This window comes from Coregonus clupeaformis, chromosome 16, assembly GCF_020615455.1.
Source record: "Coregonus clupeaformis isolate EN_2021a chromosome 16, ASM2061545v1, whole genome shotgun sequence".
NCBI lineage: Eukaryota > Metazoa > Chordata > Actinopteri > Salmoniformes > Salmonidae > Coregonus > Coregonus clupeaformis.
Window position 1 is genome coordinate 44,297,377 of NC_059207.1, and position 16,598 is coordinate 44,313,974.

Consider the following 16,598-nt stretch of genomic DNA (forward strand, 5'->3'; position numbering starts at 1 on the left):
TGGAGAACTCAGTGTCAGACAGGGGCATTTAGCATCTCTCTTTCTCTGAATGTGTTTGTTTGTGTGCATGTGTGTTAAAGGGCAGAGCCTGTCTGTAGAGTGAACCGACAGACCCAGCCATGCGGAGCAGAGCTGCCAATTCATGTATCAGTGGAGATACAGAGAGGAAGACCTGTTGGTGTGTGTCTGTGTGTCAGTCAGTCAGCCTAGGGGAAGGGCTCAGTAAGGAAACAGGGTATAGAGATGATCAGGGCAAAAAGAGTAGGCCACATCATCTGTCTAGTCTGACAGCTATGTGTGTTTGTGTGTGTGTGTGTGTGTGTGTGTGTGTGTGTGTGTGTGTGTGTGTGTGTGTGTGTGTGTGTGTGTGTGTGTGTGTGTGTGTGTGTGTGTGCGAGTGCTTTTCTTCTCCCAAACTTATTTTCCCATTCCCTCTGTCCCCCTCCCACTACCAATCCATCATTTTCTCCCCTTTCCCACCATCTCCCCCATCCCATTAGCTGATTGCCTGTTATGTACAGTGTGGAGCAGTGGGGGGAGGGACAGGGGAGTGAAGGAGATAAGAGAGTGGTGACGTTGAGGCCAGAGAGACACTGGGCTTTAGTGGAGAGAGACTGACCTTTTTCATCCACCCATTTAACTCCACCTGCTTTCTCATCCACCCCTTTCCTTTTTCCCTCATCCTTTCTTTCCCATATACCTCCCTCCTCCCCTCATCTCTTGGCGAGGAGCGACTGACCTTGCAGATAGAGCCCTAATGGGGTTGAGGAGACGTTCCATGGTCTCTGTGACGACCAAGGTGCCTCTGACTCATTCTGGACTTTGGCTGCTGGCCCGGCTGTTATCCATCATGTTGGGATGATAACGTTTTTTCTGTCCATTTGAATTGGCTAAAGAGAGGAGGTAGTTTAGCCTTAGCACATTGAAGTCAATTTAATCATTTTAATGGGATAATGTAAGGTATAGTATAGTGAAAAAAACACTATACAGCCAATTCCTTGCAGTCCAATTAAGGTGGATGAGAGAGAGAGAGAGAGACCTGTTTTGAAACTACATCATTGCCTTCTGTTTGCCAGTCGAGTCTGTGTGTTCCTGCACGACAGAGAGAGAATGTGAGTTGTGAAGCGGCTATCACTCAAACAAACAAACATGATTCTTGAGTAGAGACAGAGAAACAGATGCTACATTTTAATGAACAAAAAAATATGAGGTGAGAAAAAGAGAGCGAAAGAGAGTGAGAGCAAATGGAGGGGTAGAGGGAGAAGATATGACGAAATAAAACAGCGAGACACACCCAGAGATGGAGACAGACATCGGTCAGACCAGACACTCTCAGGTTAGAGGGCAGAGGCACAGGAAACCTAGCCTCGTGAAACCCGCCTGATCTTGCAATATTTATTTGTCACATGCAGCGAATATAACAAGTGTAGACTTTACCGTGAAATGCTTAATTACAAGCCCTTTCCCAACAATGCAGTTAAAAAGTATGAAAATTAAATTTACAAAATTAACAACAAGAAAATAGTAACACAATAAATTAACACAATAAAATATCAGTCTGTTTTACCAGGCTACAAGAAAACAAACCGTTAATCAACACTAAGTGGCAAAGTGTCTTTCCTCCCCCTCAACACACACACACTCCTGGGGGGAGACAGAACACTCAGCTCGCTTTCATGGTAGCAGTTGCTGGGCGTCCGCTGCTTCCTGAGTCATCAGACTTTATGGCTACATCTTTTAACAAGGATGTGCCTTACCTGCTGGGTAGCAAAACATTCTGCATCATTAGCAGTTTGTTTCACTTCACCTTGGCATCGAAGGAAGTCGTTTGCCTCTTGCCTCGAGGTGTATCTATGTGTCCACTTCCATAGGACTGGGGCAAGACTTCTACTAAGATTAATAATCTGTTTTATGGTGCTCAGACAGGAAACTGGTGTGAAATTCAGCTTATCAGTAGTTTAGCTGATTAAACCCAACCTGGCTTCCTCTAAGGTGTCCAGTGGGGTTAGAACTCGTTGAAGACTCTTTGTTGTTTCCATATCTCATCCAGAGATATCAGTAACTCTGACCCTTCTCATCTTCACAGTTATACAGTATCAGTTTCTGTGTTTTACTGTCACCTAGGTAACAAGGAGCCAGGCTAGAGGGAGATTGTATTGAGAGTTTTCTAGATTCATGTTTCTAGTCTGATATTCTATAAAATTCTAGGATGAGATTTTAGACTATTCAAGTCTAGAATCAAGCCTAACTCCTCTTCCTGATATCACTGTACCACACTCAAACCTGAGCAACAACAGCTCTGCTTGTTATTGATGACTCTCACTCATGAGAACGACATTGATTGAACTAATCAACTGGACTGGACATTATACTAACATGTTCTCTCCTCCCCCTATCTCAGGTTTGGTGTGTTTGAGTATCTCAGTAACCATGCCCGTGACGAGGCAGGGAAGTTGAACAGCACCAGGGGTCTGCTATGTGGGCTTGGTGCTGGAGTCATGGAGGCTGTAGTCATAGTCTGTCCCATGGAGACTGTCAAGGTACGTCTGAGACAGAGCATCTCTATAGCCTCCTTTATAGTCTCTCTCCTCCTCTCCTCTCCTCTATAGCTCTGTCTCCTTTTCCTGTCTCTCCTCCTCCTCTCCTCCATACCCACCTCTCCTCTTTCTCTCACTCCCCCGCTCCTCTCCCTTGTCTTTATCCCCCTGCTCCCCTCCTCTCAGATTCGGTGTCACTGATACCCCCTACCCACTGGTCTGGGGTCAGCTGTCTAGCTGATAATTGTTTTGATCTGACCTGATCCCAAATCAGTCTCTATATTTGTTACTTATCTAATCCAACAGCTGAATGAGGGTTGACCCAAGCCTTCCAGGAATGTATTCCCTTCAATCATACTCTTTGATATGATCTGAATTAAAGGCCAGACAGACAAAAACATCCCTCAAGGCTGTCTGTCTGCTCTCAGTGCTCTGTCAAACTGATAATAAAATAAAGGATCAGAAAAAAACATGATAATGCAATTTTTCCAGGTGCACGATTGGGTTTGGGTAATAATACTGTCTGTCAGTGTGTGTGTGTGTGTATGTTTGGTGATTAAGCTGTCCCTGTGTTCTCTCTCAAGGTTAAATTCATCCACGACCAGTCTTCAGCCAACCCCAAATACAGAGGCTTCTACCATGGAGTCAGGGAGATCATCAGAACCCAAGGTAAGGAAGGAGGAGGGGGAAGTTGCCCTAGCCTAGACACTGATTTAAGGCTATTGTTTAGGGAGGGTAATCTGGTCCTTCCACCCTAACCTTGAGCGATCAACAAAGGCCATGTATGCGTCCCAAATGGCACCCTATTCCCTATATAGCCCCCATAGGGCTCTGGCCAAAAGTAGATGCAGATTACCTTATGTGTGGATTCACACTGACAGTTATTGTTTAAAGCTGAACTGAACTTGAGAACCAACTTCTCTCATTGAAAACGGCTTATGTGACATCGATTTTGGTCAAACATTTCCAGTGCCAAAATTGACTAAAAAGTGCAAGTAGGTTAATTTTGTAGGGTCAAGTGCTGCAAAGAAATACCTAGTTAAGCTGCAGCTGGCCCAGAACAGAGTGGCACGTCTTGCTCTTCATTGTAATCAGAGGGCTAATACTATGCATGCCAGTCTCTGTTGGCTAAGAGTTGAGGAGAGACTGACTGCGTCACTTCTTGTTTTTATAAAAAACATTCATGTGTTGGAAATTCCAAATGGTTTGCCTAGTGAACTTACACACAGCACTGACACAAACGCTTACCCCATCAGACATGCCACCAGGGGTCTTTTCACAGTCCCCAGGTCCAGAACAAATTCAAGGAAACGTACAGTATTATACAGAGCCATGAGTGCATGGAACTCCCTTCCATCTTATATAGCGCAAGTGAACAGCAAACCTGGTTTAAAAAACGAATGAAACAACACCTCACGGCACAACGCCTCTCCCCATGTGACCTACTTGTTGTGTGTATGTACTGACATACAGTGCATTCGGAAAGTCTTCAGACCCCTTTACTTTTTCCATATTTTGTTACCTTACAGCCTTATTCTAAAATGGATTAAATAAATAAAAATCCTCATCAATCTACACACAATACCCCATAATGACAAAGCAAAAACAGGTTTTTAGAAATTTTAGCAAATTTACTAAAAATAAAGAACAGAAATACCTTATTTACATAAGTATTCAGATCCTTTGCTATGAGACTCGAAATTGAGCTCAGGTGCATCCTGTTTCCATTGATCATTCTTGAGATATTTCTACAACTTGATTGGAGTCCACCTGTGGTAAATTCAATTGATTAGACATGATTTGGAAAGGCACGCACCTGTCTATATAAGGTCCCACAGTTGACAGTGCATGTCAGAGCAAAAACCAAGCCATGAGGTCGAAGGAATTGTCCGTAAAGCTCAGAGACAAGATTGTGTCGAGGCACAGATCTAGGGAAGGGTACCAAAACATTTCTGCAGCATTGAAGGTCCCCAAGAACACAGTGGCCTCCATCATTCTTAAATGGAAGAAGTTTGGAACCACCAAGACTCTCCCTAGAGCTGGCCGCCCGGCCAAACTGAGCAATCGGGGGAGAAGGGCCTTGGTCAGGGAGGTGACCAAGAACCGATGGTCCTCTGACAGAGCTCCAGAGTTCCTCTGTGGAGATGGGAGAACCTTCCAGAAGGACAACCATCTCTGCAGCACTCCACTAATCAGGCCTTTATGGTAGAGTGGCCAGACGGAGGCCACTCCTCAGTACAAGGCACATGACAGCCCGCTTGGAGTTTGCCAAAAGGCACCTAAAGAACTCAGACCATGAGAAAAAAGATGATCTGGTCTGATGAAACCAAGATTGAACTCTTTGTCCTGAATGCCAAGCGTCACGTCTGGAGGAAACCTGGCACCATCCCTACGGTTAAGCATGGTGGTGGCAGCATCATGCTGTGGGAATGTATTTCAGTGGCAGTGACTGGGAGACTAGTCAGGATCGAGGGAAACATCAACAGAGCAAAGTACAGAGAGATCCTTGATGAAAACCTGCTCCAGAGCGCTCAGGACCTCAGACTGGGGAAAAGGTTCCCCTTCTAACAGGACAACAACCCTAAGCACACAGCCAAGACAATGCAGGAGTGGCTTCGGGACAAGTCTCTGAATGTCCTTGAGTGGCCCAGCCAGAGCCCGGACATGAACCCGATCGAACATCTCTGGAGAGACCTGAAAATAGCTGTGCAGCGACGCTCCCCATCCAACCTGACAGAGCTTGAGAGGATCTTCAGAGAAGAATGGGAGAAACTCCCCAATACAGGTGTGCCAAGCTTGTAGCATCATACCCAAGAAGACTCTAGGCTGTAATCGCTGCCAAAGGTGCTTCAACAAAGTACTGAGTAAAGGGTCTGAATACTTATGCAAATGTAATATTTCTGTTTTTTATTTGTAATACATTTGCAAAATTCTCTATAAACCTGTTTTTGCTTTGTCATTATGGGGTATTGTGTGTAGAGTGATGAGGAAAAAAAAGAATTTAATCAATTTTAGAATAAGGCTGTAACGTAACAAAATGTGGAAAAAGTGAAGGGATCGGAAAACTTTCCGAATGCACTGTATATAACTGATAGATGCACGCACACACACACTACATGTTGTTTTTAAATGTATGTATATTGTAAAGTATTTTGTCTGTAATGTCTAAATCAAATCAGTATCGTCCAAAACTGAGAATTGTGAGATTTGTGTATAAGAGTTCGTCATGACTTACACTGAGTATACTAAACATTAGGACACCTTAATATTGAGCTGCACCCCCTTTTGCCCTCAGAACAGCCTCAATTCATCGAGGCATGGACTCTACAAGGTGTCGAAAGCGTTCCACAGTGATGCTGGCACATGTTGACTCGAATGCTTCCCACAGTTGTGTCACGTTGGCTGGATGTCCTTTGGGTGGTGGACCATTCTTGATACACACAGGAAAATGTTGAGCGTGAAAAACCCAGCAGCGTTGCAGTTCTTGACACACTCATACCAGTGCGCCTGGCACCTACTACCATACCCCGTTCATTGGCACTTACATTTTTGGTCTTGCCCATTCACCCTCTGAATGGCACTAATACACAATCCATGTCTCAATTGGCACACATATACAATCCATGTCTCAATTGTCTCAAGGCTTAGAAATCCTTCTTTAACCTGTCTCCTCCCCTTCATCTACACTGATTGAAGTGGATTTAACAAGTGACATCAATAAGGGATCATAGTTTTCACCTGGATTCACGTGGTCAGTCTATGTCATGGAAAGAGCAGGTGTTCTTAATGTTTTTATTACTCATTGTACTTGAGGGTTGGGTTTTGATTTCGACAATGCCCAATTGCCCACTACCATGGGATAAACAGCTACGGTCATTGCGGTCTATTTAATCGTACGGCAGAACACACAGACAGTGAGACAGACCTGCCCAGCAGCACAGTGGAGACGACATTGTTTACATAAGACAACACGTCACACATTTTTGAATTTGAGAAATACTGCACCAAACACATTAGCTAGATGTAAAATAGCGCAACTAAAAGTTCCTCGGCAAAAATGTCAAAATGAATTACAGATTTATTGAGTTATCTTAGATTAATTCTGACTATTTTGAGGAAGTGATACTGGCTTTGTTCCTATGGTGTCTCATGGGGGACAAACATCAGTAACTGCCACATCGAACAACAACCCCAAGACTGAAATCTCGTTTTTCTTAATGAGCAACAGAAAAACACATGCAGAATCGGTGTGTTCAGTCGCTCTTTAAAGTGGGTAGTGCATAATGCTGCTACTACATCCAGTGATGCTAACTGCTGCTAACTGCTGCTGTCTGCTACTGTACCCCAGGTATTAGGGGGACGTACCAGGGCCTGACGGCCACCGTCCTGAAGCAGGGCTCCAACCAGGCCATCCGATTCTACGTCATGACCTCCCTCAGGAACTGGTACAAAGGTACGGGAGTGTCAGCTAACATTATCAGGATTCCAGGGGCCATATGTATCAAGTGTCTCAGAGTAGGAGTGCTGATTTGGGATCAGCTTAGCCTTTAGATCACAATGAATATGATTACATCGACAGAGGGGAGCTGATCCTGGGCCCTGGATGCATGTTTACAGGTCTACACCACACAGACAATGCTGACCTCTAGTGGTCACTTGTAAAAAGGCACTCTCTTTGACAAGCGTACTGTGTGTATCCCACTTGGGTGAGTGTTAAAGATCATTCTGTCTTGTGTGTCTCCTCTCCCCAGGGGATAACACCAATAAGGCCATTAACCCCATGGTGACGGGAACGTTTGGAGCCATCGCAGGAGCAGCCAGCGTGTTCGGGAACACCCCCCTAGATGTCATCAAGACCAGGATGCAGGTACAGGATAGGGTACCGTTATAGGCACTTGTGTACATCTGAAAGAATTGAATGTGTTAGAAATACATGTATGGCGTAACTCCACCTCTGCCTAAGTGAATAACCCTGTGTCTTTCTCTTTCTAAGGGTCTGGAGGCTCATAAGTATAAGAGTACGCTGGACTGTGCCTTGAAGATCATGAGACACGAGGGTGTACGAGCGTAAGTGCACCACTATACTCTTCTATACAATCAAACTTTATGTATAACTCCCTTAAGGAACATAATGGTACTATTTACTGCTCATTCCATCTCATTCCTGAGGTTCTACTCCATAGAGATCCTGAGTTCTACATATATGATGTTCTACTCTCCTTGTTCTGTGTTCTCTAGGTTCTATAAGGGGACGGTTCCTCGGCTGGGTCGTGTGTGTCTGGATGTGGCCATCGTCTTCATCATCTATGAGGAGGTGGTCAAGGTTCTCAACACGGTCTGGAAGACGGAGTGAGGGGGCAGGGCTTGAGCCACCTCTGACCACACTGGGCCAAACAGGATGTGACTGGACAACTGAGCTTTCTACCAGTCTACGTCTCAAATGAGACCTTATTCCATATATACAGTGGTGCGCTACTTTTGACCCATCAGGCTCTGGTCAAAAGTAGGGTATTGTGTAGGGAATAGAGTGCCATTTCAGACGCAGCCTACCCATAACTGTACTCACCGGCTGAGCTGTAGGCGGAGTGAAAGTTGTCATATGAATAATATTTGGATGCAGTGGTCACAAACCCTGGTCCTGGAGAGCTACAAAGTGTACAGGCTTCTGTTCCATCCCTGCACTAACACAACAGATTCTTTCAAACAAGGCCTCCATGAGTTGAATGAGGTGTAGTGCTAAACTGGGACAAAATCCTGCACGTAATGTCACTCTCCAGGACCTGGACTGAAGAACACCAAAATATGTTTTTTTTTTATACACTGCTCAAAAAAATAAAGGGAACACTTAAACAACACATCCTAGATCTGAATGAATGAAATAATCTTATTAAATACTTTTTTCTTTACATAGTTGAATGTGCTGACAACAAAATCACACAAAAATGATCAATGGAAATCAAATTTATCAACCCATGGATGTCTGGATTTGGAGTCACCCTCAAAATTAAAGTGGAAAACCACACTACAGGCTGATCCAACTTCGATGTAATGTCCTTAAAACAAGTCAAAATTAGGCTCAGTAGTGTGTGTGGCCTCCACGTGCCTGTATGACCTCCCTACAACGCCTAGGCATGCTCCTGATGAGGTGGCGGATGGTCTCCTGTGGGATCTCCTCCCAGACCTGGACTAAAGCATCCGCCACCTCCTGGACAGTCTGTGGTGCAACGTGGCGTTGGTGGATGGAGCGAGACATGATGTCCCAGATGTGCTCAATTGGATTCAGGTCTGGGGAACGGGCGGGCCAGTCCATAGCATTAATGCCTTCCTCTTGCAGGAACTGCTGACACACTCCAGCCACATGAGGATTGTCTTGCATTAGGAGGAACCCAGGGCCAACCGCACCAGCATATGGTCTCACAAGGGGTCTGAGGATCTCATCTCGGTACCTAATGGCAGTCAGGCTACCTCTGGCGAGCACATGGAGGGCTGTGCGGCCCCCCAAAGAAATGCCACCCCACACCATGATTGACCCACCGCCAAACCGGTCATGCTGGAGGATGTTGCAGGCAGCAGAACGTTCTCCACGGCGTCTCCAGACTCTGTCACGTCTGTCACATGTGCTCACTGTGAACCTGCTTTCATCTGTGAAGAGCACAGGGCGCCAGTGGCGAATTTGCCAATCTTGTTGTTCTCTGGCAAATGCCAAACGTCCTGCACGGTGTTGGGCTGTAAGCACAACCCCCACCTGTGGACGTCAGGCCCTCATACCACCCTCATGGAGTCTGTTTCTGACCGTTTGAGCAGACACATGCACATTTGTGGCCTGCTGGAGGTCATTTTGCAGGGCTCTGGCAGTGCTCCTCCTGCTCCTCCTTGCAAAAAGGCGGAGGTAGCGGTCCTGCTGCTGGGTTGTTGCCCTCCTACGGCCTCCTCCACGTCTCCTGATGTACTGGCAAGTCTCCTGGTAGCGCCTCCATGCTCTGGACACTACGCTGACAGACACAGCAAACATTCTTGCCACAGCTCGCATTGATGTGCCATCCTGGATGAGCTGCACTACCTGAGCCACTTGTGTGGGTTGTAGACTCCGTCTCATGCTACCACTAGAGTGAAAGCACCGCCAGCATTCAAAAGTGACCAAAACATCAGCCAGGAAGCATAGGAACTGAGAAGTGGTCTGTGGTCACCACCTGCAGAACCACTCCTTTATTGGGGGATGTCTTGCTAATTGCCTATAATTTCCACCTGTTGTCTATTCCATTTGCACAACAGCATGTGAAATGTATTGTCAATCAGTGTTGCTTCCTAAGTGGGCAGTTTGATTTCACAGAAGTGTGATTGACTTGGAGTTACATTGTGTTGTTTAAGTGTTCCCTATTTTTTTTAGCAGTGTATCTACGTAAATGATTTACAGTATCATTATGAGTTTACTGTATGGTAGTGGATGCCATATCATCCTGAGATAAAGCATAGTGGTTCTGCTTATGCTTCAACAGTTACAGTAGCAACTACAGTGGGGAAAAAAGTATTTAGTCAGCCACCAATTGTGCAAGTTCTACCACTTAAAAAGATGAGAGAGGCCTGTAATTTCCATCATAGGTACACGTCAACTATGACAGACAAATTGAGATTTTTTTTCTCCAGAAAATCACATTGTAGGATTTTTTATGAATTTATTTGCAAATTATGGTGGAAAATAAGTATTTGGTCACCTACAAACAAGCAAGATTTCTGGCTCTCACAGACCTGTAACTTCTTCTTTAAGAGGCTCCTCTGTCCTCCACTCGTTACCTGTATTAATGGCACCTGTTTGAACTTGTTATCAGTATAAAAGACACCTGTCCACAACCTCAAACAGTCACACTCCAAACTCCACTATCGCCAAGACCAAAGAGCTGTCAAAGGACACCAGAAACAAAATTGTAGACCTGCACCAGGCTGGGAAGACTGAATCTGCAATAGGTAAGCAGCTTGGTTTGAAGAAATCAACTGTGGAAGCAATTATTAGGAAATGGAAGACATACAAGACCACTGATAATCTCCCTCGATCTGGGGCTCCACGCAAGATCTCACCCCGTGGGGTCAAAATGATCACAAGAACGGTGAGCAAAAATCCCAGAACCACACGGGGGACCTAGTGAATGACCTGCAGAGAGCTGGGACCAAAGTAACAAAGCCTACCATCAGTAACACACTACGCCGCCAGGGACTCAAATCCTGCAGTGCCAGACGTGTCCCCCTGCTTAAGCCAGTACATGTCCAGGCCCGTCTGAAGTTTGCTAGAGTGCATTTGGATGATCCAGAAGAGGATTGGGAGAATGTCATATGGTCAGATGAAACCAAAATATAACTTTTTGGTAAAAACTCAACTCGTCGTGTTTGGAGGACAAAGAATGCTGAGTTGCATCCAAAGAACACCATACCTACTGTGAAGCATGGGGGTGGAAACATCATGCTTTGGGGCTGTTTTTCTGCAAAGGGACCAGGACGACTGATCCGTGTAAAGGAAAGAATGAATGGGGCCATGTATCGTGAGATTTTGAGTGAAAACCTCCTTCCATCAGCAAGGGCATTGAAGATGAAACGTGGCTGGGTCTTTCAGCATGACAATTTTCCCAAACACACCGCCCGGGCAACGAAGGAGTGGCTTCGTAAGAAGCATTTCAAGGTCCTGGAGTGGTCTAGCCAGTCTCCAGATCTCAACCCCATAGAAAATCTTTGGAGGGAGTTGAAAGTCAGTGTTGCCCAGCGACAGCCCCAAAACATCACTGCTCTAGAGGAGATCTGCATGGAGGAATGGGCCAAAATACCAGCAACAGTGTGTGAAAACCTTGTGAAGATTTACAGAAAACGTTTGACCTGTGTCATTGCCAACAAAGGGTATATAACAAAGTATTGAGAAACTTTTGTTATTGACCAAATACTTATTTTCCACCATAACTTGCAAATAAATTCATTAAAAATCCTACAATGTGATTTTCTGGATTTTCTTTCCTCATTTTGTCTGTCATAGTTGACGTGTACCTATGATGAAAATTACAGGCCTCTCTCATCTTTTTAAGTGGGAGAGCTTGCACAATTGGTGGCTGACTAAATATTTTTCCCACTGTACATGAATTGTAACTTATACCACCTGATGGGAAAAGTTTTTCCTTTTGAGAATTTATTACCAACCCTTTTATGCAATCATTTTACTTGTGTGATATGACATTTATTTTTATAATAAATATTATGGTTGACTATTAATATTTAATTGCAGAGTATATTGTTTTACGCAGTTCCAGATGCCAAGCCCATCCAGTAGCAAGCTGCCAAGTTGTGACAAAGTATACAATTTATTGTCACAGTTCTACTGTAATACCACTAACCCTTTTGGGCTGGCCATGGCTAACGGCTTTTTCCTCAAGTGAGAGGTATACATAGAGTAATATATTCTGACCAAGAGAAGAGAAATTGGTAAATAATATATTGATTCATAATATATTGATCAGAGTCTTTATCAATGTATTTATTGAATGTTGAATGTGTAGTAATCTCTGTGTTTGAGACTTGCTGTTATACTGTGCAGTGTTATGTACTAACTCGTAAGCGAATGCTTCATGGTGTTACATTACAGTACTGTATGGATTGGGTGGGTGCAAGAGGTCGACGCTTTTTTGTTCCTGTACAGTATATCACTGCTGGTCTCCATTCTGGCTCAACCATACAGTAACTCAGTTTCCCAGCTCAGATGGCATCCTGCCACAGATGGTTGTGTTCCAGACAGATCAGCATTGTTCTGAGATGGAAACTTAGGTGAACATTCCCATTCCATTCACACACATTCATATCATTTGGTGCCATTTTGGGGGTTGTTTTAGTTTTAAATTCATGAGGAAAACAACAATTTTGAAACCATCACAATGTATTTTCTTAATCAATCTCATCTAGGTTTTCAGGTTCTTGATCATAAAGTGTATTGCTATGTGTTGTAGTCATGTACCATATCTTATTATGTAAGAGCATTCTGAATCTGCACAAATATCTGCCCTGACGATTGTGGTCAAATCTATAACAAGAAAATATGGCTTTATTTTGCATCGGTGGAATAGAAAATGAAACATGCTTTTAGAGCCCAATGCCTTTGTGTTGTTGGTAACGGTATACTGACTGTTTTGACTCTGCTTTTACAGTGTTGTATATACAACATGTACTGTAAGGTGTGGGAGGCCTCAGTCTCCTCCTCAGCATATTCTGTCTAAATTATCTTAATCTCACCATAAAAATTAAATGGATGTCATTCCAAATTCCTAGAGGAATGCACTGTGTTTCTTACGTTATTATAACCTCTAAATCTAAGGTGGTATTACACCAAGGACCAATAAATAACCCCTTTGCATGCCTTTATTTTCAATTTTGCACTCTCTGCTCTTTCTGAGGGAATCTTTTGCCATCGCTACACTGTCTGTCACAAACCCCAGATTCTGTATTACATTTTCCAGTCTTTTTCGATCTTTCCCCAGCTCCATCAAAGCCTCCTCGTATGCTTCCTTCTCTTTCTGTTTCTCCTCCTTCATTCTCTCCTTCTCACCTTCTGTTATCCCTCTCACTCTCTCCTTTTCATCATCTACCTCTTCTCCATGTACTCCCGCTCTCTCTCATTCTATTTATTTTCCTTCTTCACCAACGCCATCTCTTTTTCAATCTCTTCATACCACATCTTTTTCACAATCTTCATCTTCTCCTTTAATCCTTCCAACTCCTTCCTCAATCTCTCCACCTCTTCCTCCTCTTTCTCTCAATCTCATCTCTGTCATCTTCTCCTCCACTCTCTCACGCTCTTCATCTCAGTCTTCCACTTCTCAACCACATCTAACTTTATCCTCTTCAACTCCTCCATTACCCCCCCCTCTCCAGCATCACCTAATTAAACATTTCCTCTCTCGCTTTCATCTTCTCCATCACTCCTTCCAACTTCTGTCTGACACTGTCCACATCCTCTTCTCTCTTTATCGATCTCCTGTCTCCCGTTTATTTGATCTTTAACAATCAATTCTTTAAGTCTCTCCATTTTGACCTTCCACTTTTCCTCTGTCCCCACCTTCACCTGCTCAACCTCCTTCTCCTCCATTTCTGCTGTTACCCTCTCTACCTCCATCTTCAGCATCTTCTCCATATCCAACTTCACCTGCTCCACCTCCCTCTATTTCTGCTGTTACCCTCTCTACCTCCACCTCCAGCTTCTCTGCCATATCCAAAATCACACGCTTCACCACCTCCTCCTTCCTATGCCCAAACTCCTCCTCCTCTCTCCATTTCTTTCTCTCATTTTCTCCATCTCCTTTCCCTTTTTAATCTTCTCCTTCAATCCCTCCAACTCCTCTTTCACTTTCTTCACCTCTTCCTTTGCGTTCTCTTCCACATCTATTTTAATTTGATCATCTTTCTTTTTAATCATCTCCTGTTCTTGCCATTTTCTTCCATCTCTCATCCACTTTTAACCTTTCCACTGTTATTCTTCCTCTCCAACTTATCTTTCTCCTTTCCAACTCCAACTTACTCCATCTGTGGAGCTGGTTAGGGGCGTTCTGGTGAACTGATCTGAGGAATCCCAGGTCTGTTGTGCCTTGGAGCACTAAACCTCTACACTGCTCCAGGACCACTGCTCCGGGGTTGACTCTCTTGTGTAGTCCAGTCTAATCTAGTCCAGTCCAGTCTAATCAAGTCTAGTCTGTCCAGTTAAAATTAACCCATTTATCTTAACATGGCAAAGTTAAATTTACTCAACCTAATAAAAAAAAACAGCATAACATAATTATAGCTACATTGTTTATGCAAATAGCCCACCAAAATACACACCAAATAGGCTATTTAATAACAGAATGTTGATATGTGAACTCAAAGCGTAGGACGTTGTCCAGTGTCCTCTCTGGTTTATCAGGTCAGTGGGGAACAAAAGTGAAATTACTATTAATTTCCACCTGATGAGCTTAAGTATCTAGACTTATTGGTGTCACTCAGGCCAATAGGTCACTAATAGATTTGCTTCTGTTCTGTTCCAAGTGTTCAGCAGAAGTGAAAGAGAAATTGAATTAATTTGTGCAACATATGGATCGTTGGGTATGTTGGCATGACAACAGCACTATGACGCTATAGACTGATGTCCCCAGAGGTCTGCTACTGTCATGTCAGTGCCTAGGCCTACTTTTCTGCCTAATCCCCCATGTGACCAGACTGGACTAGATTACACTTGTCTGGACTGAATATAATATAATAACGTATCTAAGAAGTTCCTTCACATGACAAATAGTTATATTATATTCAGTACAATCCAGTCTAGTCCAGTCTAGTCTAGTCTAGCCAGTTAAAATGTATCCCCATTTCCCTTAGCATGGCAGTCAGATTCATTGAGAAATGTTAACATTCAAAAGTGGGGAAGTTGTTTAAGATCATTATAACATCTACATTGTTTAGGATAATAGCCCACCAAAATACCCACCAAATAGGCTATTTAATTACAGACTACTAGCGGCATCCCTCAGATCACTGGAAATGAATAGTTGGATTCAATGCAATTCCCTCCTCCAGTTTACTGTATTATAATATAGATTGATCAGGGAAAACTCACAGCATACTGTAGGACGTTGTGTGTTGTCTTCTCACTGGTTCTTCAAGTCAGTTGGGGAAACAAAGAGATGAAAAAGGACAGTAAGTTCCTTAATTTCCACCTGATGAGTTTAAGTATCTAGACTTATGGGTGTCACTCAGGTCAATAGGTTGCTGATAGGTTTGCTTCTATTCTGTTCCAAGTGTTCAGCAGAAGTGACTGAGAAATTGAATTTATGTGTGCAACATCTGGATTGTTTGGTACGTTGCCATGACAACAACACTATGACGCTCCAGAATGATGTCCCCAGAGTTCTGCTACTGTTACATTGCTAAATTCCCTGCCTAGTTTAGTTTAGTTTGTTATGATCCCCATTTGCTACTGCACATGCAGCAGCTACTCTGCCTGGGGTCCACATAAAATGTACAAATACATGACAAAGTACAGAACAGTTATAGACAAGGACATATATTTTTTTTTTAATAAGAGTTATATATTTTGGTAAGAAACCAAGAGACAACAAAAATACTATTTACACACTATTCATATATACATTTAATATTCCCAGTTAAATTAGATCTTTAGAAAGAGGAGAGGTGCTGTGATAAAATAATATTGTATCTGTTTTATCTGTGCTAAATTTGCAGAGCATTCTATCCTATCTATTATATTTTAATCCTAGGCCTACTGTGCTGGCCTAATGCCCCATGTAGGCTAGTTATACCATTCTGCTATGTAATGGGTGTTGCTGCTATTTCGGGACAAGTATCAAAAATAGAGATTCTGGATCTCAATGAGATGACCTGTATAAACAAAGGATAAAAACAAATGATCTACAGCCAACAATGATGAAAAGTCTTGACATCAGGACATTTTATTCAAAGACACTTTTGGGAGATGAGTGTTTGAAAGAACATTTACACAAAATAAATACATTTTTAAGTTCACTCAAAAACAAGAGACAAAGTCTCTAGTGTTTAGATGCACTTGAGACAGAGCCAACTACGATGGGTAACTCAATCACCATAGGAACATCCAGGTAGACCTGAAAAGAAGAAGAACCCATATTAGTCTTTCACATTACTGAGCCCTTACTGTTGGGAAGTGCATCATAAACTCAGGAAAATTGGAATAACATGATAAACACATAATGGGCCTGATTTACTAACACGTGAACTTCAGCTGAATGGCAGAACAAGCAGTGTTCTTCCTGGGAAACATTTGTTCTTGCCCACCACTAACACTCCTAGATTAATCTTATCAAGGGCATGATGATTAGTTGAATCAACAGTTGGTGCTGGGCTAGAGCAAACATGTGCACAGCCTGTGTATCATAGGACCAGAATTATTCAGAAAACCTGTCCTGGTACGTACCCTGAGCTTGCACTCCACTTTGATGATGGAACAGTGGAGGAGAGAGGGGGCCAGGTCCCCTGGGGTCAGCAGCTCCTTGGTTAAACTATGTTTAAGGAATG

The 16,598-nt window shown here is 43.4% G+C and overlaps 1 protein-coding gene and 1 long non-coding RNA gene across 2 annotated transcripts in view; one reads left to right on the forward strand and one right to left on the reverse strand.

The window, feature by feature from the left end:
* Positions 1-8,395, forward strand: part of LOC121584983 (tricarboxylate transport protein B, mitochondrial-like) — a 49,433-nt gene extending 41,038 nt beyond the window's left edge. Inside the window, exons 4-9 of the mRNA XM_041901273.1 lie at positions 2,402-2,540; positions 3,122-3,206; positions 6,886-6,990; positions 7,289-7,404; positions 7,531-7,604; positions 7,776-8,395. Coding sequence (XP_041757207.1) covers positions 2,402-2,540; positions 3,122-3,206; positions 6,886-6,990; positions 7,289-7,404; positions 7,531-7,604; positions 7,776-7,890 — 634 coding nt within the window. The 3' untranslated portion in view covers positions 7,891-8,395. The remainder of the gene's footprint in view (positions 1-2,401; positions 2,541-3,121; positions 3,207-6,885; positions 6,991-7,288; positions 7,405-7,530; positions 7,605-7,775) is intronic.
* LOC121584985 lies at positions 829-15,316 on the reverse strand. Its single transcript, XR_006003779.1, has 3 exons — positions 15,145-15,316; positions 1,040-1,092; positions 829-890 (listed from the first exon to the last, which is right to left on the reverse strand). It is a non-coding gene; the product is annotated as an uncharacterized LOC121584985 (long non-coding RNA).
* Positions 15,317-16,598: the final 1,282 nt, after the last annotated feature.